Below are 21,108 nucleotides of genomic sequence, written 5' to 3'. Positions count from 1 at the left end.
TGAAACAGCAAACATAAGTTAATGTTTTACTACCAAAAGCTGTAGGACAACATGTAGGAGAGAAAAACCTTAAAAACCGAAGTCTAAACTGTACACTTGTGTGCATAAACACACACAGTATCTGTAAGCACAGTTTCCATCACAGTCGCATACTACACATGCACTTCAGCTGCATATTTTAAGAGACTTTAGGAATAAAGTCATTATTAACTGATGATTCTTCCTACCTCTCAGTTTTGTCTACTTGTTTGGTAAGTTCCATACTTCTAGTTCCAAAATCACGAAGAACTGAAGAATCACCTGCAGCTAGTATGACCTGTTCTAGTTCCACCTTCTGTATTTCCACAGTACCTCTCAGGGTTGTAGACTCTAAGATATACAAGAATAAAAATGAAAATATTTTGTGTGTGTGTGATGTGTATAAATATGCCTGTTATTTTTACATATTAAGCTTTTGTATATTAAAATGTATATATATGTAGACATGTATATATAAACACACTACAAAATTATTAACAATTTTGCTGTATATGTACACGTCATATAAATGAAACATAATACACATATCTCATCTTGCCCAGAGAGGTTGTGGAGTCTCCTTCTCTGGAGACATTCAAAACCCGCCTGGACGCGTTCCTGTGTGATATGGTCTAGGCAATCCTGCTCCGGCAGGGGGATTGGACTAGATGATCTTTCGAGGTCCCTTCCAATCCCTAACATTCTGTGATTCTGTGATTTGGTATGGTGTGCATTTTGCCACTAATATGAAAATAATTAAGAGTCTGAAGACCACCCTTTTTTGTAACTGCTTTAAGAAAACCAAAACAATTGTCTATATCTCCCCTTTTGTTTTTATAGAAGGGAAAGACAGTAATAATAGAAAAAAGTACACTGTATTGTACTGTATTTCTGTAATCAGCAGTCCTGTAATTTAAGGGCTTTCCAGGTAATTTAAGACCTGCACAGAAAAAACTGATATTCAGATTTCATTTAATTTTATACTGAAAGGTATACTTATGTATAAAACTATACCATAAATGGATGCCCTACATTACAGTGATGATGCATCATCTGTGAACATGACAGAAAGTAAAGACGACTTTCAGCTGAGTTTTATTTCATAAAGCGATGTGAATCCATCAGAAGAAACCATTTTCGCAACCCTAGGATAAGAAACAGGCTTACCAACTTGCTCTAGTTGTTCCACAGGTACATCTGTATTAAGTGACTTCTGAATTATGTTTTCACTGGACCTCAATACTCCAAAGTCTGGCTCAGGCTTCAGGAGCCTGTCTCTTGTCAGTCTCATACTATTCACTGTAGGCAAAGAGTTATCACTGCAAGTAAAAAGGAAAAATGCCATCAATATAGTTCTTAATTTTTGACAGTTGTGAGATGAAATTAATATTTCCAGCAAAGATCACTGTGCAGAGAAGAGATAAGAGAGATGGAATAGATGAGACAATGAAGAGCTGAAATACAGGCTGCAGCTGGCAGAGGAGACAGAAGACTATTTGGCAGAACAAAAATTAAAGATCATCTGGGAATCAGAACAGGCAGGTATACTGCAAACTAGGATGTTCCCTACCTACAGAAATAAGTGAATAATAGAAATATTTAAAATACTAAAAAACATAATGCACTAAAAAACATAATGCACTAAAAAACATAATGCACTAAAAAACATAATGCACTAAAAAACATAATGCACTAAAAAACATAATGCACTAAAAAACATAATGCACTAAAAAACATAATGCACTAAAAAACATAATGCACTAAAAAACATAATGCACTAAAAAACATAATGCACTAAAAAACATAATGCACTAAAAAACATAATGCACTAAAAAACATAATGCACTAAAAAACATAATGCACTAAAAAACATAATGCACTAAAAAACATAATGCACTAAAAAACATAATGCACTAAAAAACATAATGCACTAAAAAACATAATGCACTAAAAAACATAATGCACTAAAAAACATAATGCACTAAAAAACATAATGCACTAAAAAACATAATGCACTAAAAAACATAATGCACTAAAAAACATAATGCACTAAAAAACATAATGCACTAAAAAACATAATGCACTAAAAAACATAATGCACTAAAAAACATAATGCACTAAAAAACATAATGCACTAAAAAACATAATGCACTAAAAAACATAATGCACTAAAAAACATAATGCACTAAAAAACATAATGCACTAAAAAACATAATGCACTAAAAAACATAATGCACTAAAAAACATAATGCACTAAAAAACATAATGCACTAAAAAACATAATGCACTAAAAAACATAATGCACTAAAAAACATAGAAGAACCACTGGTTCCTTGATATCTCTTTGCTCGAAGTCTTTGATCTACATCCCAGAGCAGCAGTGACAGTTAAGCAATTTGCCTCGGCCTGATCAGCTGTAAAGTACTTTTGGAAAATGAGCTTGGTAATTAACAGTGATCCATATCAACTAAGTTCAAATATTCTTTTCTCCCCCACCAGGCTAAGCTTAACTTCAGGAGTGAAGAACAAGTTCTATATCCCCAAAATTATATACCAACATCTCAAAGTTGTAAGAAAGAGACAAGAGGGGTTTTCCAGATTACATACCAAATTACATAAACTGAGAAATCTTTGCTAAAGCAAGACTGCTTGCAATTCAATAAAAATGCCAGAAAGAACCTAGCAGAAGTAAGCAGTGTCAGAGGATCTCTCTTCTTAAAGAAAATGAAGTAGTGATTTAACCTGGTATCAGTAGCATTTTTCTCAGAATATTCTTCAACACCTATTCTTGTGCCAGTGCTTTGATCCTCTACATTAATGTTGCTTCCATCCTGAGAAGGGACCAATTCCTTGGTAGAAGTGTCTGAAGAAAGTGAATACTGACTAGGAGTTCTATTTTGTTCAGAGTAAGCATGGGTTACAAGGCTACTGGCCATGTCCAACTCATCTTGAGCAGGTAACACATGTGTCCATTCTGGTTAGAACAATAAACAGAATAGAAAAGCATAATTTAAAAGACTCAGGTTTGGCATGTACATAAAGCTATTTTGTAGATGTTCAACTTCAAACCTCATTTAACAACATCTGCATTCTCCAAAGATGTAAATTCAAATCCCAGCTAAATGGAGTCATAAAATCACACTTTTGATATAAGAATGTAAAAAGTAACACTCAACCAATGAAAGCAGATAATAAATCCTAAATAAAAGTCTACAAAAAACTAGACTAAACCCAGGTAATTTCAGGTTGTAGCTAGTTAGGCAGAAAAAGCTATGCTTCAGGTTAAAGGCCTGAAAAGAATATTGATAATTACAGTCATATAAGCCCGATTCCTTTCTTTTGTCCAATTTATGTCACCAGATTAATTCAAACATGTCCTTCCTAAAACAGGTCTCAGGAACATCTTTCTAGCACAGTAATGCAGTGGGCAGTATCCAGTAAAGTGACATAATTTTTCCAGCCAGCCTGCATTACCTAGTGTCACTATGCATTACAATTCAGTAAGACTTAAAATATAAAAGACTCTGCTCTGGACCTCCTGCTATGCAGCAGCATGTGGAAAAGGTTTGCAGCCACTGCTCCATCCCTCCTTAGGTGTACCCAGAAAGTACAACCATGACTTTGTCCCATAAATCAGATCATACCTTCAGTGCTCGTTTTTAACTGGAACATTGGATCACCCATTGCAAGTAAAGTCATGGCAGCTTCAGTGCTTCCATCATTAAGTCCTGCAAAGTTGTTCACACACGTTAAATGTCACAAGCACATTAACCAGAAATCCACTTACCCATATTCAAAAAGCATTTGACACTATCAACAATACAGTGAAGTACATATTTTCTAAATTGTTGTCATTCATGGATCAAGATGCTTGTTGACAGACAGCAATTCTCATCCACTAAATTCAAACTATTGTAAAAACACTGAGAAGCAACATTATTCCCTTTAACAGTGTACTGGGTACAGGTGGCAAGGCATGGGCAGGAGGGGGGCTGCCCTGGACACAGCCGGTTCCAACTGACTCACCGCAGGACACAGCTGAGTCTATCAGCCAAGACAGTGGCACCTTTGGGAAACATATTTAAGAAAGGGGAAAATGCTGCACAGCAGTGAAGAGTAAGGGGAAAAAGCATCAGAAATAACCCTGCAAACACCAAGGCTGGTAAGGAAGGAGAGGGAACAGGAGGTGCTCCATGCATGGGAGCAGATATTTCCCTGCAACCTGTGGAGGAGATGCTGGTGGAGTGCATAGACGTTCCCTGAAGCAACTGCACCCTGTAGAGGACCCATGGTGGAGCAAACTTATCCTGAAGGACTGTACCCTATAGGAAGGACTCCACAGTGGAGCAGGGGAAGAGCGTGAGGAAGAAGAAGCAGCAGAGATGAAATGTTAGGAACTGACTGCAACTCCCATTCCCTGTCCCCCTGTACCACTTGGGCAGAGGAGGCAGAAAAGTGGGAAATGAAGGTGTGAAGTTGAGCCGAAGAAGTCAGGGAGGGAAAAGTGTTTTAGTTTTTGTCATTGTTTCTCTCCATCCTACTCTATTTTGTTTGGCAATAGATTAAATTATTTTTCCTCAAGTTGAGTCTGCTTTGATAAGTGATCTCCTTGTCTTTATCTCAGCCCAGGAACTCTTCCATTTCATTTTCTCCCCTCATCCTGTTGAGGAGGAGAAGTGGGTGGGCACCTCACAGCCGGCCAAGGTCAGCCCGCCACAAATAGAAAAGAAAGAGGTAACAGTTTAATCACAGAAATATACAACCTATAGTGTTGATCTCAGTTTAGACTCCCGATTCCTAATCTATATCCAGAATACATTCCTTTGCCTATCACTGGTCATATCCAACGAAACACTTCCATCCTTCAAAGCTACTGTACTGAAATAAATCAAAAGAAAAAAAGTAGGCTTCCCTTCCTTCAACTAAGACAGTAGCCCACTCAATTTCCAGTGCTTCCTATGAAGACATATTGAGAATATATTTATACTGAAAAGTGAAAGCTATTGTAAAAATTAATAGATCCATAAGAGTTTGTAACATATCTCACACGGAAAGAATATTTGCTTCTGGAAGACTGTGATCACAGTCTGTCACACATGCTATTTTAGCAGTTTAGGATATTAGAGACCACAGAGATGACAAAGCTATGAATCCGCCCACTCTTTGCATCACTCAGTCAAGCAAGCTGCAAGTAAGTACTTGCAAAGTTTCCTCTTCTCCTGGTACAATGCGAGAATAGCGGGACTTGATGATCTTGAAGGTCTTTTCCAACAAAAACGATTCTATGATTACAGCTAACCACAGCATGGGAAAGTGATAGACGGGATACACAAAAGGCACATTCTGACCCTGGGAAACAGAACCTTGTAATGCTTCGTCCCTCTGCTTGATAGAGAACAGTAAGAAAGAAATCTCCTCCAAAACATAGAAGCATCCAGTATCTCTTACACAGGTATTTTCTAAGATATATAAACCTCCAAACTTCCAGCAAGAATAACTACATATTGGTAGCAAGTTAACGGGAAAGATATGAACAAGATTGTTTCATATCTACCTTTGTCCACTTCTGGATTTCCATGTACTGTTGTTTCCTTAAATAAAAAGAAAAACAATATAAAAGTTCTATATAAAATGAGTCCACAATTTTAATTTAATGCTTACAGGTAAATTCTCTGCCCATAGGTTACTCTAGCTTTGAAAGGGTGTTTTAAAGGCTAACAATATTTACTTACAAAGGGACACAGCTATGGGAAAACTCTTATCTGTGTGGGACAGGTAAGCGTCTATTAACCTATACTGTTATAAGCAGACATGACAACCAGACACTGTCCACATAGCTTTGTATGTGCTACAAAACAAACAAACAAAAAAACATTCTTACAGCTGTTGAGGTGCTTACTTTTTCCTCTCTTTTTACCACTTGCTGGACAGATGCATGAGAGAGACTTTGAACATCAGTAGCCACCTGCACATCTGGTATATTCAAAGATATTTCCAGCTGTAAAAATAATTTTAAAAGTATTTCAGTTTGTCAGTCCCAAAAGAAAATCTGTCAAATGCAAATTCTTATAAACCACATACACTTACAGATCTTGAACATTTAGTGAGATCCTTCCCAAAAATCAAGTCTACATACCTTCCGATTTAAGAAGGCAGCAGTTGTATGAACTGGAGGCAGAACTGGTAGTGCTGCTTGTAGCTAACTGGAAGCATCAGACAACCTAAGACCTTGTTTCTAGTTGCTTATTACTTCATCAAACTCAGTTATGTGGCGAGACCTTTCATGGTGGCTGTTTACCTCAAATGGGTTTTGTTAATTTTCACACTTTTTCTGCTTTTTAAGTCTTCAGGAAGAAAAAACAGTTCAGCCTTTTTCCAAAGTAAGACTAGGGAATACACACACCCATAGACACACACTCCCCCACCATTTTACCTATATTTTTTTTTCCTTCTTCTTTAACACTATCTTTTCACTGAGAACTTCAGACATTTGACATTTTCAGAAATGAGGACTTGAAATTTGGCGGAAAGGTTACAGTATTTCCAGTGATGTTCTTATGAAAAACACTGCTCAATCTGAGTAGCTTTCAAAGGCTTGTATTTCTACAGATACTTTCCACTGATCTGTTTAAATTTGACACCAGCTGAGTTCTCAGGTATCTAACCATATCCCTTACTAGTACTCATGGCTCCTCCTGTGTGTTACACCAGGAAACCTGATCATCGCCCCCACACGTAATATGTTCCATATCTTTGAAATCAAGAGATTCAGCAAAACTTTCTGTGCAACAACTTTGCTGTCCATTATTGTTCTAGAGTCTCCCTTGGCATTTTGACTGAGCTTTAAATTCTCTTGCTGTATTACCCAGAGAAAGAAACAGTGTGATTAATTCAGGAGACAAAAAAGCAGGATTTCAATGGGAGAAGAGAGGAAGATGACTAGTAGTAGTAAGCAAAAAGAATTGGAGTGCATGGAAAGAAGCAGTGATGAAGATCTGAGGCATGAATGGAACAGGGTGTATAAACAGATTTGGAATGAAGTGAAAAGAAAGAAAATAAAAGAGCTGTGAAGACATATCACTGAGATAAGACAGGCTAGAAGGGACAAAAAAAAAAGTGAAGAAGTCACATTGATAGGGGGAAAAAATAGAAAAATATCTAAACCTTTGAGCACAACCCCTTTCAAGGCCTTAAACAGAGTCCCAAACCTCCACAGTTCCCTGATGACAAAAAAGTATGCCATTTCCTCTCTAGTGACTGGTTGTACTAGATACCAAGTCTGGCTACAGTCTTAGACTAGAATAAAATTCGAGACTGTAAGAGTACAATGAAAACACAGGTCTGCACTCTAAGCTTAAAGTTTCCAACTCTACAAATGGTCCCTGGAAGAGTCAAAACATATAGCTTTTGAAAAAAGTTGACAAAGATGTAGATGCTCTCACTGACAGCAGCAGGGACTGAGGCCCATGGATCTGCCCATGCCAGACATAGCAGGAACATCCCTGAATGGACTGCAGCCCATAGAGGACCCACACTGAAGCATTGGCAAGGAGTGGAGTCCATTGCAATGTCAAACTCTACAGCCTGAACCAGAGGGACAAGGGCTGGAGATGTTAATGGATATACATTTAAACTTTTTTTAGCCTATTATCTGAGTTGGATGCTACAGTAAGCACTATAGCAAGAACAACATGAATTAAGGGAAAACAAGCCTCACAAGAAACCAGGCAAGTGCAGTGGTGACCAACCTGAGCTGGCTTTGGTACTCAAAAACTCAACACAACATGCCACCTCTCCTGAGCAGCCACATGATATATGGAGCCTAAGGCATGGACTAAATAACTCAAAGGACATTTGATGGACATTTTAAGGGGATGGCCCACAGACCAAGGAAGGATATCCATGTATGTATATCAAAGGATAAGAAGAGAAGTTGTGGTTAATAAGGATGTACTGGATTGTGTAGGACCTGAGCATGACACAAATGATACGAAAAAAAAGGGTCAAGATTATAGAATCACAGAATGGTTTGGGTTGGAAAAGACCTTAAAGATCATCTAGTTCCAACCTCCCTGCCACGGGCATGGCTGGAATGAAGTTCATTTTCTTCATAGCAGCCCACATGCTGCTGTTTTGGATTTCTGACTACCACAGTATTGATAACACGCCAGTGTCTTTGCTATTGCTGAACAGTGCTTGCACAATGTCAAAGCTTTTGTGCTCCTACTCTTTGCCCCAGCAAATAGGCTGGTGGTGGGAAAGAGGTCAGGGGAGCACACAGCTGGGACAGCTGACCCAAACCGAACAAAGGGATATTCCACATCATATATGATATCGTGCTCAGCAATAAAAGCTCAGGGGAAGGAGAAGGAAGAGGAGGGCATTTGTGGTTATGGTGTTTGTCTTCCAGAGTAACTCTTACAGAGGCTCAGGCCATGCTTTCCAGGAAGTGGCCTGCCGATGGGAAGTAGTGAATAAATTCCTTATTTTGCTTTACTTTCACATGCAGCTTTTGCTTTACCTGTTGAACTGCCTTTATATCAATCTGTAAGTCTTCTTACCTTCCTTCTTTCTCCTTGTCCCATGGGAGAGGGGAGTGAGCAAGCAGCTGTGTGTGTGTGCCTGGCTGCTGGTCAGCATCTGCCCACCACACAGTTAAAAGTTTCTTGGCAAGGGGGACACCACGTACAGAAACATTTCCCTTATTCCCTAACATTCAAATGTAAAATTGAAATCCTTCATTTGTTCCATCTTGGGCCTCAAAACACATAGTAAGCATGGCAGTCTGTGCCTACATTCAATCCCAATAAACAAACCGGTGAGCACCCTGCAGAGCTCTATACAGTTTGTAAACATAACTGGACCTTAGACTGATGTAGTATTTTGTTCAAAACTATGTACATGTGCCAAGTAACAACACTGCTACTCTCAACGCCTTTCTTAACGAGTTAAACTAAACTGGAATAAAACCCAATACTCAGAGATGCAATTAGAAAAGCTGTTTCAACAATGAAAACAAAAGTACATATGCAGAACCCAGCTACATGATACCTCCTCCATGGTTTCCTCTATCTGAACAGGAACAGGTTTTGGAGATCGAAGACCTATAGGAACAAACACTGGAGCTTTGTTTACTTCCTCTGGTGCAAAGCATTCATCTTCATCATCAGGCTCAAAGTCATCTGCCTCCTCTTCCTCCTCCTCCTCTTGAGAAGCCCGGAGGGTCACCAAGGTTATCTTTGAACTTATGTGCTCCTTTCCAGATTTCTTTCTATGTGTAGATTTCAAACTTTTGCCTCTAGTTACACTCAGTTTAACTTCTTGCCTTCGATTCCCTTTCTCACTGCAATCAGCCTCACATTCAGAGGCAGAAGAAGCAGCAGTTCTTAGCTCCAAGACATGTTTTGGCAGCACCATCCGTTTTGATGGCCTTCTGGACTGCCTTCTAAAGTACAGAACAAAAGCATGTTTAAAAACCAATGAAGTCCAAGACATTCCAGAAAAAGTGGTACCACAAATCAAAACAAACTCGATGAATAAAAGCAGATCATTGTGATCTATTTACTTCCTAACGTATAGTGACAAAAGTGCATCCACATGTCATTTAATCAGAAATCCTAATTTCTTCATGTATGCACAAAGTATTGATTGTAAACATGTATTAAGCAGTTTCAGAGTGTTGGAAAGCTGCACAATTAAATTTACAAGCTATGGAACTCTTTGATTAGAAAAGGATGAATTAATTTTCATTTTGACAGATGTGAGAGTCACATGCTTTTTATGTCATGGGAATATTTCCAGTTCTCTTTGCTAAAGCTATACTAGGAGCCCCAAACTATGATACTTTAGTTGATCAAACTAATGTCTAGAAACTAGAACTGTTAGATGATAACTAGTTATCTGCTGCAGTTTCTCAGACAGCAATCTCTTCAATAATCAGCTGCTTACTGTTTCCCTCCTCAAAATGATGGGCATGACCACTTTGGGTACCAGAAGTAATTTCAAACTTCCCCCTAAAAACATCCTCCTTGGTAAACTGGTGGGGAGGGGAAAGAAATAGCAGTAAAGGATGCTTCCAGCACAGAGTTTCTATTTAGGTTAACCCCACAATACCTGTGCCCCCAATATGGGTACTTTAAAGTCCTCCTGTTTAAGATCAGGAATTCCTGTTGAAACTAAACGGTGGACCCTGGGATGGGTCAATGGGAATGCTGGCTCTGTTTGTGTTATGAGAGTGCAGGCAGGGTAAGAGACATAGGGATATCTGCATGCATCTGGTAGAGTTCAGATGAAAGACACAAGGACTGGCATCCTGCATGCACTCACATAACACACTGCAGAACTATAGCTAATAATTACATTTTTAAAGCAAAAGCCAAAACCTATCAGTTGATCTTAAAAGCAAAAATCAGTTGTTTTACCTTGCGAGATTGTCTGGATTTTTTTCCTGAGAGATAGAAAGCTGAGAATCATCTTCTTGTTCTACTTGACTCTCACACTCTGATGAGATCTCTGGAGACTGGAGTCTACTATCCTGACTGATTCTTTTGCAAGATGGTTCTTCAACAAAGTCAGTAAAATTGTGTTTTCTTGTAGCCTCTGAGAAGGATGCAGCTTCCATTATGTTACTAGATTTCTGCTGAACAGGGGAGACAATTATTACCGTATTAAGTGCCAAATATTTTTACCTAGTTTTCATGACAAAAAGATTTAAAGAACTAAGTTTGAGGTTCTTGAAAACATGCCAACTGTCATCTCTGATAGCTTAGTACATTTTCCCCCATTTTTAAAAATTTTGGACTCTATAGCAGAAGTGTCATTAGATGGTATTATCTATGATGCCTGAGTTCCCAGTGCTACTGCTAGTTCACAGAATCACAGAATGTTAGGGATTGGAAGGGACCTTGAAAGATCATCTAGTCCAATCCCCCTGCCGGAGCAGGATTACTAGACCATATCACACAGGAACGCGTCCAGGCGGGTTTTGAATGTCTCCAGAGAAGGAGACTCCACAACCTCTCTGGGCAGCCTGTTCCAGTGTTCAGTCACCCTCACCGTAAAGACGTTTTTCCTCATATTTATGTGGAACCTCCTGTGTTCCAGCTTGCACCCGTTGCCCCTTGTCCTGTCAAGGGATGTCACTGAGAAGAGCCTGGCTCCATCCTCATGACACTTGCCCTTTACATATTTATAGACATTAATGAGGTCACCCCTCAGTCTCCTGTTCTCTAAGCTAAAGAGACCCAGCTCCCTCAGCCTCTCCTCATAAGGGAGATGTTCCACCCCCTTAATCATCTTCGTGGCTCTGCACTGGACTCTCTCTAGCAGTTCCCTAGTTGATAGACCAAGGCCATGCTCAACTTATCAAGAGCAGCAACTCTTCAGAAGCTGAAAGATGACTCATTTTCTAAAACCACCTATTAAATTAAAGAACAATTTGAGGGAAGAAAAAAATGTTTTTTTCGGCCCTGGAAACAAACTAGCAAAAAAACCCTACCATTAGTTTACAGAACAGCATTTAAATATTATTCAAAATACACACACAGAAACATATCCCAGAACATAAACATCAGCAAGTGCAGTTCTGTCAATTATTACTTGGCTAAAATAATATGTTAACTGAAAGATTTTAGTGATCCATCTAGAAAATAAGGAACAACAGATAAACTTGATTCAGGTATCACAACTTTAAACAGAGAATGAACTCGTCTGGGCTAGGTTAGGCCTACTGAGTGAATTTAAGCAGAAGGTCTGAACTTTGTTCACATACATTTCAACTTATAAGTATACTTATATGAATTCTACGTAGTATCTGATGTTAGATAACTGCCTTAATTTCCATTGTTAAATGAATAACAGACATGAAATTAACTGATAACAGTGTTAGCATGTATTTATGATAATGCAGACTTCTGACCATAAACACTGTAGATCTTAAGACAACTGTGTACATTAAATATTTCCACAGTTTTTAGATTGTAAATCCATTTATTTAGCATTATTTCCAACACTGAGTTTAAAAAAAAAAAAATCATATGAATCTTTCCCAGCCATATACTGGATTTCTGTGCCATCTACGGTTCTAAGAACTTAAACACAAAAAATGAGGTATAAATTGGCTCAAAACACATGATCAACACTTACTGTTGATACACCTGTTTGTTCTAACATCAAACACTCTTCTGCATTTCTGTTCTCACTGTTGTCCTCTTCTCTGTTTTCACCTTCTTCAGGATAATCTGTTTTTCTAGTAACTCTTGTTAGGTTTGGCCTTGGGTGCCAGTGAGGTTCTCTCACTTGATGCAAAGGTTTTGTATCACTCTGTTTACTTTCTTCTCCAGAACTTAATTTATCATTGGACCTACAAAAATATTTTTCAGCTTTTACTTCTCACGAACTACAAAATACACTGTACAAGCTTGGCTTACTATTAAGTATTTAGTACTTCCAGCTAGAAATGAACTTAAGTGTTCTGCATTTTTGGGGTTTTTTTGTTTGTTTTTTTTTTTTAAACTTCACCAACTAAACAAATAAACTTAAAGGAACAAAAAAAACTGTGAAAATAATTTTTGCCTTTCTGCAGTACTGGACCCTTCTGATTACTTTTGGAAAAGTCTTTTGGAAGGAAAACAACATTAAGGAGTCACACAGAGGAGAAAGTTTAAGCTATACCACCACAGGTCCCCAAAATTAAGCAACTGTAGGATCATTACATTCGTTAATTCCAGTGCTCAAGGTACTGCTGCTTTGAACAGGATTAAATTCTTACATCTGTTCAAGCACATTCAGATCAGTAAGACAGAAATTTTGGCCTTTTAAACTCATGTCTCAGGAAAGGGCAAAAAGAAGGATCCAGGGAACTACAGGCCAGTCAGCCTCACCTCAGCCCCTGGCAAAGTAATGGAAAAACTAATCCTGGAAACCACTTCCAGACACATGAAAACCAAGAAGGTGACTTGGAGTAGTCAGCATGGATTCACAATGGGGAAGTCATGCTTGACCAACTCAATAACCCTTTACGATGAAATGACTGGCTTGACGGATGAAGGGAGAGCAGTAGATAGTGTTAGAAGCCTTACTGAAGTCAAGGTAGACACTGTCTCCCCTAACATCCTCATAGGGAAGCTAATGAAGTATGGGCTGGATGAGCAGACAAGGAGGTGCACTGAAAACTGGTTGAATGGCCAGGCTCAGAGGTGGGTGATCAGTAGCATAAAGTCTAGTTGGAGGCCAGTAACTAGGGGCGTACCCTGTGGGTGAATACTGTCTCCAATCCTGTTCATCATCATTAATGATCCAGATGATGGGGCAGAGTGTACCCACAGCAAGTTTACAGATGACGCAGAACTGGGAGGAGTGGCTGATACACCAGAGGATCATGCTGCCAACCAGAAGGACCTGGACAGGCTGGAGAAATGGGCTGACACAAACCTCATGAACTTCAGCAAGGGGAAGTGCAAAGTTCTGTACCTGGGGAGGAACAACCCCAGGCACGAGTGTATGCTGGGGGCCACCCAGATGGAAAGAAGCTTTGCAGAAAAGGACCTGTGCATCCTGGTGGACACAAAGATGAACACGAGCCGGCAATGCGCCCTTGCAGCAAAGAAAGCTAATGGTATCCTTGGCTGCATTAGAAGTGTTGCCAGCAGGTTGAGGGAGGCGATCCTTCCCCCCTATTCAGCGCTGGTGAGGTCACACCTGGAGGACTATAGTGGAGCACCCCAAACTGGTCACAACAGACATGGGCAGACTGGATAGAGTACAGCAAAGGGCTATCAAAGGTGAAGGGACAGAAGCATCTCTCCTACAATGAAAGGTTGAAAAGAATGGCGATAATTCAGCCTGGAGAAAGAGAAGGCTTGGTGGGAGTGGGTGGGCAAATCTCATTAACGTATATAAATATCTGAAGGGAAGCTGTAAAGATGCATGGAGCTTGGCTCTTTCCAACAGCGCTCAGTGACAGGACCAGAGGCAGTGGGCACGAAATGAAACACGGAAGGTTCCTTCTGAACATCAGGAAATACTATTTCACTGTGAGGGTGACCAAGCACTGGCACAGGTTATCCAGAGAGACTGTGAAGTCTCCATCCTTGGCAATATTCAAAAGCTATTTGGATATGGTATTGGGCAACCAGCTCTAGGTGGTGCTGCTTGAGCAGGGGGGTTGGACCAGATGACCTCCAGAGGACCCTTCCAACCTCAACCATTCTGTGAAATTCCACCATCACAGAAGCCAACAAGACCGTAGGGTAAGGCTCTGTCTTGTTAGCACAAAGGCTCTGGGATATGATTTCAAGGTAAATTATGGAAGAGATTTTAAGCAGAGGCTCAGAGACAGACTGGAACCAGAAGCTAATTCTAGAAAACAGCAAAAGTAAATTGATTTGAGGTTGCTCTGTATTAGTCAAGATTGAGCAAAAGGTAGCTTATAACATAACCCAGAACTGTTAAACATAAATAGCACTATCTGCCTCATATTGCACATACATAAAAAGCATCCCCTCTACCAAAGAGCCAGGATGCTGCACATCATTGCATGAACTTCTCCTTTTGGAAAGAAAAAGCGAAGAGACTCAGAACACATCTTAGACAGCAAGCTCATTTTATGTTACTCTACCTACCACTTCTCAATTTTAAGTGAGTGCAAATGGAACTGCTCAGTCTTCCTTGCAACTGTCCACATTCATAGTGCACTGTACCCTAAGAACGTATTACTGAGAAATTCAGACAGTTAAACTCTTGATTACTTACTTCCATTCTTACCTGCAAAATACCTTCTGAAAAGGAAAATAGCTTTGAGAAAAATTCTGTTAAAAAACCTCTTCTACTACCTACGGATGCCACCTAGTGACCTTCACAGCATGTAGCATATAATAATTAGTACAGCTCAGAGCCTACACTTCAAAAAGAAAGTGCTGTATGAAAATGGACAAATACACAAAGTTTTTAGAGAGCTTTTTATCTTGTCAACTAGGAACTTTACCTTTCTATGGTATCCTGAATGCTTCCTAGAGCATCTGTAGATAGATGTTCTTGTTCTCCCTTGCTGTGGCAGTTAGGTGATTTTTTAGAGGAACAGTGTGTTTCTGACTTCATACTTTTTCGTTTTATGTCTAGATTGTCATTCTTGGCCAAATTCCCCACAGACAACAATACTTCCATGTCATCCTTAGATTTGAGGAGAAAAAAAATCCACAACAATATTAGCACAAAATACATCACCTGTAAAATAAAGCATTGCAAGTTACCATTAAGACATTAACCTGAGACAAAACTTTGCTTAAGAACTTTCAAGTAGTTTATGGCACACATCATTGTTCCTTGTTCCTTTAGAGAAGGTATTTATCTAATAAAACCAGATACTATAACCAATATAGTTTTTCATGAGCAACCACCAAGGTGTTTAGAAGAAACTCAGCAACAGAAATACAGCATGCAGGTAACTATTCATGTATCATGAACATGACTGAAATTTCAAAGTTTAAGTCTTTAGATTTGTTAACATAAGTCTGTATATTATCAACGTGTCATTAACAGAATTTTAGAAGACCACCTCATATTAGGGTGCAATTATTAAACAAGAATGTAAATCTTTACTAGTCCAAAATTAATTTACACATTTAAAACAGCTTATTTAGATGTCATAAAAACAGCTGGTGCAGAACCAAGCATCAGAAGGTACAGCCAGAAATATCTGAACAGAATTCTCACTTCTGAGGTAAGAGGTTCCTCAGTTTTCTCTGCCACAGGCACATTCTTTCCTTTATTTGCTTCTTCCTCAACTGGACCAGCAGGTTTTTGTGCCACTGGAGATTCTTTTCTGCTATATGCTCTTTCTAGGTTTGGTCTAGTTCTTGGAGATCCACTTCTTATGAATTGTCCTGTTTTCAGAGCACCCAGCTTGCCTTCTTGGGAAGTGGATTTTTCAGCACTAGTGAATTTGAAGCAAACAAACAAAAAAGAAACCCAAAAAATTATGTCACATGACTTTGTTTGGGAGGGGAGAAAAAGCAATTGTGAATTCATTAAGTTTTGAATCAACAGTTATACAAGAGGGCTAGAGACTGCTGTACTGTTTTCTTTAAAATAAAGAAAATTATCTTTTCAAAGATATATTTCTCATTTTGGGCATTTATGGTTAACATGTGAGCAGCAATAACAAGATTTCTTTGTCAAGGCATTTTTAACATCAAGAAAAAAGTTGTGTTGCTAACCATACCAACAAAGTATCTGCAGTCTAATACATGCTTAAGGTCTTATTTTAACAAAAAGAGCAGTAAAATAGAAGAGCACACTGGGATCAATGAAAGACAGATCTCTGACATTTTGCAAAATTTGTATCTGTTACATGTATGATCACCGTATATGCAAATACAAACCAAATAAAAGAAAAGCTTGGTCAGAAAGAGCTATGACCTCATACAAATCAAGTATGTACCAGATAAATAATGACAAGTAGCTCAGCTCAACTAAAAATGTGCTCTGAAAACATGGAAAGAAGCTGCCTGTAGGCAATGAAAATTAAACATTGGGGAAAGACAGGTGACAAGGACAAAAGAATTGACACTTGCAAAGGTGTCTCATTATGCCCCAAATGAAAGCTTTTCAAATCCAATTTTGCTAAACTCTAACCTTACCTGCTTTGTTCACACAATATGTTTTCAGAAATACAGGGCACCTGAGGCACCTCTTGCTGTTCCTGTTCCTCTTTGCTCAATACATCTGCTTGACACAATGCAGCTTCATTTTCACCCTTTAATTTGCAATAAAAAAGCATGAAGAGAATCAAACAAGTTTTTAAAACAGATGTGTACTTTATAAAAAAAAATATAAACTACTCATCTCTATGCTATTTTCCCAATCTGAATCAAGAAAAGAATCAAATTATATTTATTGAGCGTAATCTGCAGGTAATCTGAGCACATAATTCAATTTATAGGCAAGCAGGAACAGAAGCCTTCTCAGTCCTGGGCTACCTAGAGTTAGGCTTTTAAATACTATATGCACCCAAGCATTATGGGTAACACTTTTCTGTTTAGCATTCAATCAACTCTCTATTACATGGAGCACTAAGGAAACAATACACTTTGGCAAACGGAAAAACCTTTGAAAATGGGACACTGCAGAGCACAGCACAGACACACCCAAGCTGCTATAACATAACCTCAGGTTCAGAAAGGCTTATTAGTTTTATGTCTGTATTTGCTCCACTGGTTCCACAAAGAAGCCACTCAAACACATCCCTCAGCACTCCAGGTCTATGACAGTTTCTTAGTACAGAGGAGCATCAGACCTGCTGTGGTTCTACAGATTTGCACAGCACAGAGCAGATATACGTGCATGGTCCACAGGAACAGGTCTAGAACAGCCAAAGCTGAACTGCAAGCAACTATCTCACCTAGGTGTAAGCTGACACTGTGGCACTGAGAGGGAGATTACAGATGCAGAGCACTCATGCTCCTGCCTGGGAATGCAGCACACAGTACTCCAAGTTAGCTCTACACAGGTTCAAGAACAAAACCAGCTATAACCACTCCAAAAAATGAGTCGCTCTTACAAAGCTAACCTATGTTTGAGATCTAAGGCAAGTCTACACAGCCATGCCTACATCCATGACATGATTCATGAGCAACCCACAAAATCATTACAGAGTTCATCATACTATAATGGCTTTTGAGGATTTCAATACCTTTTACAGTGCCTAGTAAAGTGTCTGTGGGGATACACAGTGTAAGTGAATGACTCAATTTACCTATGTAAAGTAGAGGAGTGTCAGGCACTGTAGCAGTGAAGCCAGTCAAAACTTAGCAAATTAATAAGACTTTTTTTTTTTAAAAAACAGAAAAATAGCTATACTCTGCCCTCTATACTAGATTCCTCAACACAGACTTGATTCATCCAAACAGGAAAGATACAATGAGCAAAAAAGCTAACTTTTATGTATTGCAATATAAAACACATTTTTATTCTAGAGTTTACCTTAAACACGCATAATCGTTTTTTCTATCATGCAATCCAATCAAAATCAGATCCTCATTTTCCAGAAGACATTAATAGTACAAGTTGTAGACTTCACTGATTTCATACCTGCAATACCTCAACATACCAGGGTTTGGGGTTTTTTCATCTAGTATGGTGTCTCAGCTTCCGGGAATGCAACTTAAATGTTCCAATTTAACTTCATATAATAGAACATGCAACTTGGAACCATACTTTTGAAGGCAAAGTGCTTACTCTTATTAGACTTACGATGACAGTATTGGCAGACTCATCTTTTGGCAATACCAACTGCTCTAATTCAGGCTTTCTCTCCCTCTCATTTTCTGATATTTGTAATTCCTTCTTTCCAACAGCTCTTCCCAAGTTTGGTTTGTACTTCTGGAATCTGCTCCGCACTAACTGGACAGGTTGAAGAGGTGTTTGTTTACTTTCTTCTTCAGTGGTATTTTTGCTATCAATGCTAAGTCAGACAGAAAAAAAAAATCCAAAAGTTAATACAAAAGCACGTCGTTAACAAACACAGGTTCATTATATTTACATATAAAAACAACTGAGTTTTTAAAGGAAACCATGTAAACGTAAAGTTGTGCTGAGTTTAAGTTACAAACACAAAACTTTATTTCAGCAAAAATTTCAAAGCACTGGTCTCCTACTTCCACAACAGAATTAACTAACTCACTGGAGGCATTAACTTACTGTCTGCTTATTACTATAAAGTCAAAGCAATTTTCACATGGTTTCTCTGATAAGCAAACTAGTATTCCTCTGCTTACGTGACATGAATCTAGTGTTTCAGATGATGACACAGTTGTAAAATGAATGCTCATTAATTTAATGCTTAGCATAGAAGTAACTGGAATTTTAGTATCACTAGTGTCAAAACTATGAGAACTGAGATTTCATTCAGTATTTTTATTAGATTTTCTTTGCCAGTTAGCCATCCATTGGCACAATGATTTCCTTTTAAAATACTTTCATTGTAACAGTCAAGAAATAAAAGTAGCTAGTCTCTTACCCTGAATTAGTAGTTGAGGTGTCATCTCGGTTAGTTTCAGGGAGACAAAACTTGAGTTCACCACCCTCTGATCTTGAAAGTGTATTTGAAGACTTACAAGCTGGCCTCTCAGAAATTTCCTGAGAGCCAAGTGATTCCTTCCCTAAGGACAGCAATGGTTGCAGGACTTCATATTCTCCTGCTTTCTGAAAAAAGTAAACACAAGAACCAGAAAAAGTCATGACACTAAACCAAAAGGAGACCTTACGATGTCCATGAAGTTCAGTACTAATCACCCTCTGAAGTGTTTTCTGCAAAAACCCCTCTGTAACTGCTCATTCCTAGTCTTTCCAGGACAAACATGCATTTATTTCTTTTAAATAAAGTAGCCTGGAATCTAGATTTCTTCTTGCTATCTTCTATTAATACTTTTCTTTCTTCACTGTCAACTCTACAAGGCCACCTCAGGTCAGAAAGACATCTGGACACATAACAAGAGATACAGAATAGATGTAATCTTTTTCTCCTCACATACAACCAAGTGGAAAGTACAGGAGTTTTAAGGTAGAAAATTTCAGCTTTTGAAAAATTGTTTCAAAAAAGATCAACTTCATATTTTTTAAATCATCAGTATTTCATTTCACAAACCCAAAAGCTCAAACATAACTAAAGAAAAAAAAAAAGGTCTTACATCTGTATCAGGAAGGATGCTACATTCACTGTCACACTGTGTCAAACTTTCTTCCTTGTTGGTATCTCTCTGCGATACAGCTTTATCATTTACATCCAGTACTTCCTTTCTACTAGTTGTTGTTCTTAGATTTGGCTTTGGTGTCTGGAATCGACTCCTCAGTAGCTGAACTGATGATACAACAGTTTTCTCCTTGCCCTTCTGAGGACCAGACTCCCTACAAAAACAAACAGAAGAACAATCAAAGGCATGGGACAACAGTGGTTCTCCAAGTCATGCATGACATACTTGTATGTAGCTCTCTTCAATACAGTAGCCACGTATTAAAATCCTTGGCTTTCTTACAGCAACAACAAAGTTACTGACATTGTGAAAAAAGGTCCAATAAAAGCACATCAAACATCACCAAAAACCTGTGTATCCTATAAATAGGTGAGCAAAGGTAAGTTAGAAAAAAGATGCCATTTCAGAACAACTGCAACTTCCAGTAATACTTTGAGAGGAATACAAACATTTCACAAACCCCTTTGTCCAATCATGCTTAAAACTATTCAGTAGATTTACAGCACAGTTTGGTTTGGTTTTTTTTTTTCCCCAGGGACACTTTAATATGAAACCAAACCCTACACTCAAAGATTTACATAAGCATATAGGGATGCAGTGTTAGGACCAACACAGAAAAGATAACCACAGGAACTGAGCATCAGCAAAATGTATTTATTTGAAAACTGAGCTCACAGTCTAAAGATCAAATTAAGACCCAACAGCATATAAATTTAGTGCTTTTGAGGTCTTGGGGCTTTGTTTAAGTCTAATATTGTCTAGATTAAACATCACATTACAGATACAAAACTTGCTTTTAATGCTGGGGTTGAATGTAAAAGTGTAGAATACCTAGAGATATTGATGGTTTTGAACCATCTCTTCTCTCCATTTAAAACATAACCTTACCCTGTATTGAAATGTGAAAACTGTTTCAAAACATCTGACAATCCCTTTTCAGTTTCATAGCTTTCGGCTTCTGAGGACTTTTCTTGGGAACACCGCCTTGTATGTATTGAGTTCATCTCAGAATCTGTAGAAACAATCCCTTCTAACATCACATTGCATGGCCGAGTGTCTTCATGAACTGTCACATCCTAAAAGGAATAAAATTTTGCTCTATTAAAGATGAAAGATTTGCTTGAACTCTGTTTTAGAAGAGCAAGGGGAAACGAAAAAGGTTATTTTAGTATCTCTTAAAAAAATCACTTAAAAAGGTTTCTCTTGCTTCCTGTGTGTCCAACTAACATCAGTAGATACTTTAAAAGTAAAGATGTTATTTTTCTATATACTTTCTATCTGAAGTGGTCTCTTTTCCAAGAGACCTTTTTTCTCTGCACTTCTCTTTTTATCTGGTATCACA

General features: G+C 38.4%; 1 protein-coding gene across 4 annotated transcripts in view; it reads right to left on the bottom strand.

Annotated features, from left to right (window-relative positions):
* BDP1 (B double prime 1, subunit of RNA polymerase III transcription initiation factor IIIB) overlaps positions 1-21,108 on the bottom strand; it is a 58,651-nt gene that overhangs the window by 12,204 nt on the left and 25,339 nt on the right. For 2 of the 4 annotated variants that reach the window (XM_068423326.1, XM_068423328.1), the window contains exons 19-34: positions 20,655-20,842; positions 19,704-19,920; positions 19,034-19,218; positions 18,253-18,478; positions 16,656-16,771; positions 15,730-15,949; positions 15,002-15,186; positions 12,163-12,379; positions 10,440-10,657; positions 9,070-9,463; positions 5,918-6,016; positions 5,573-5,609; positions 3,663-3,746; positions 2,761-2,992; positions 1,186-1,337; positions 228-369 (exon numbers count right to left, since the gene is read on the bottom strand). In XM_068423326.1, coding sequence (XP_068279427.1) covers positions 228-369; positions 1,186-1,337; positions 2,761-2,992; positions 3,663-3,746; positions 5,573-5,609; positions 5,918-6,016; positions 9,070-9,463; positions 10,440-10,657; positions 12,163-12,379; positions 15,002-15,186; positions 15,730-15,949; positions 16,656-16,771; positions 18,253-18,478; positions 19,034-19,218; positions 19,704-19,920; positions 20,655-20,842 — 2,912 coding nt within the window. The remainder of the gene's footprint in view (positions 1-227; positions 370-1,185; positions 1,338-2,760; positions 2,993-3,662; positions 3,747-5,572; positions 5,610-5,917; positions 6,017-9,069; positions 9,464-10,439; positions 10,658-12,162; positions 12,380-15,001; positions 15,187-15,729; positions 15,950-16,655; positions 16,772-18,252; positions 18,479-19,033; positions 19,219-19,703; positions 19,921-20,654; positions 20,843-21,108) is intronic. The other 2 variants (XM_068423327.1, XM_068423329.1) reach the window with 2 other exon arrangements.

Source organism: Nyctibius grandis, chromosome Z (genome assembly GCF_013368605.1).
Source record: "Nyctibius grandis isolate bNycGra1 chromosome Z, bNycGra1.pri, whole genome shotgun sequence".
In the NCBI taxonomy this organism is placed as follows: domain Eukaryota; kingdom Metazoa; phylum Chordata; class Aves; order Nyctibiiformes; family Nyctibiidae; genus Nyctibius; species Nyctibius grandis.
Note: the sequence above shows the minus strand (reverse complement) of the source record. Positions and strands in the feature narration are given on the sequence as shown.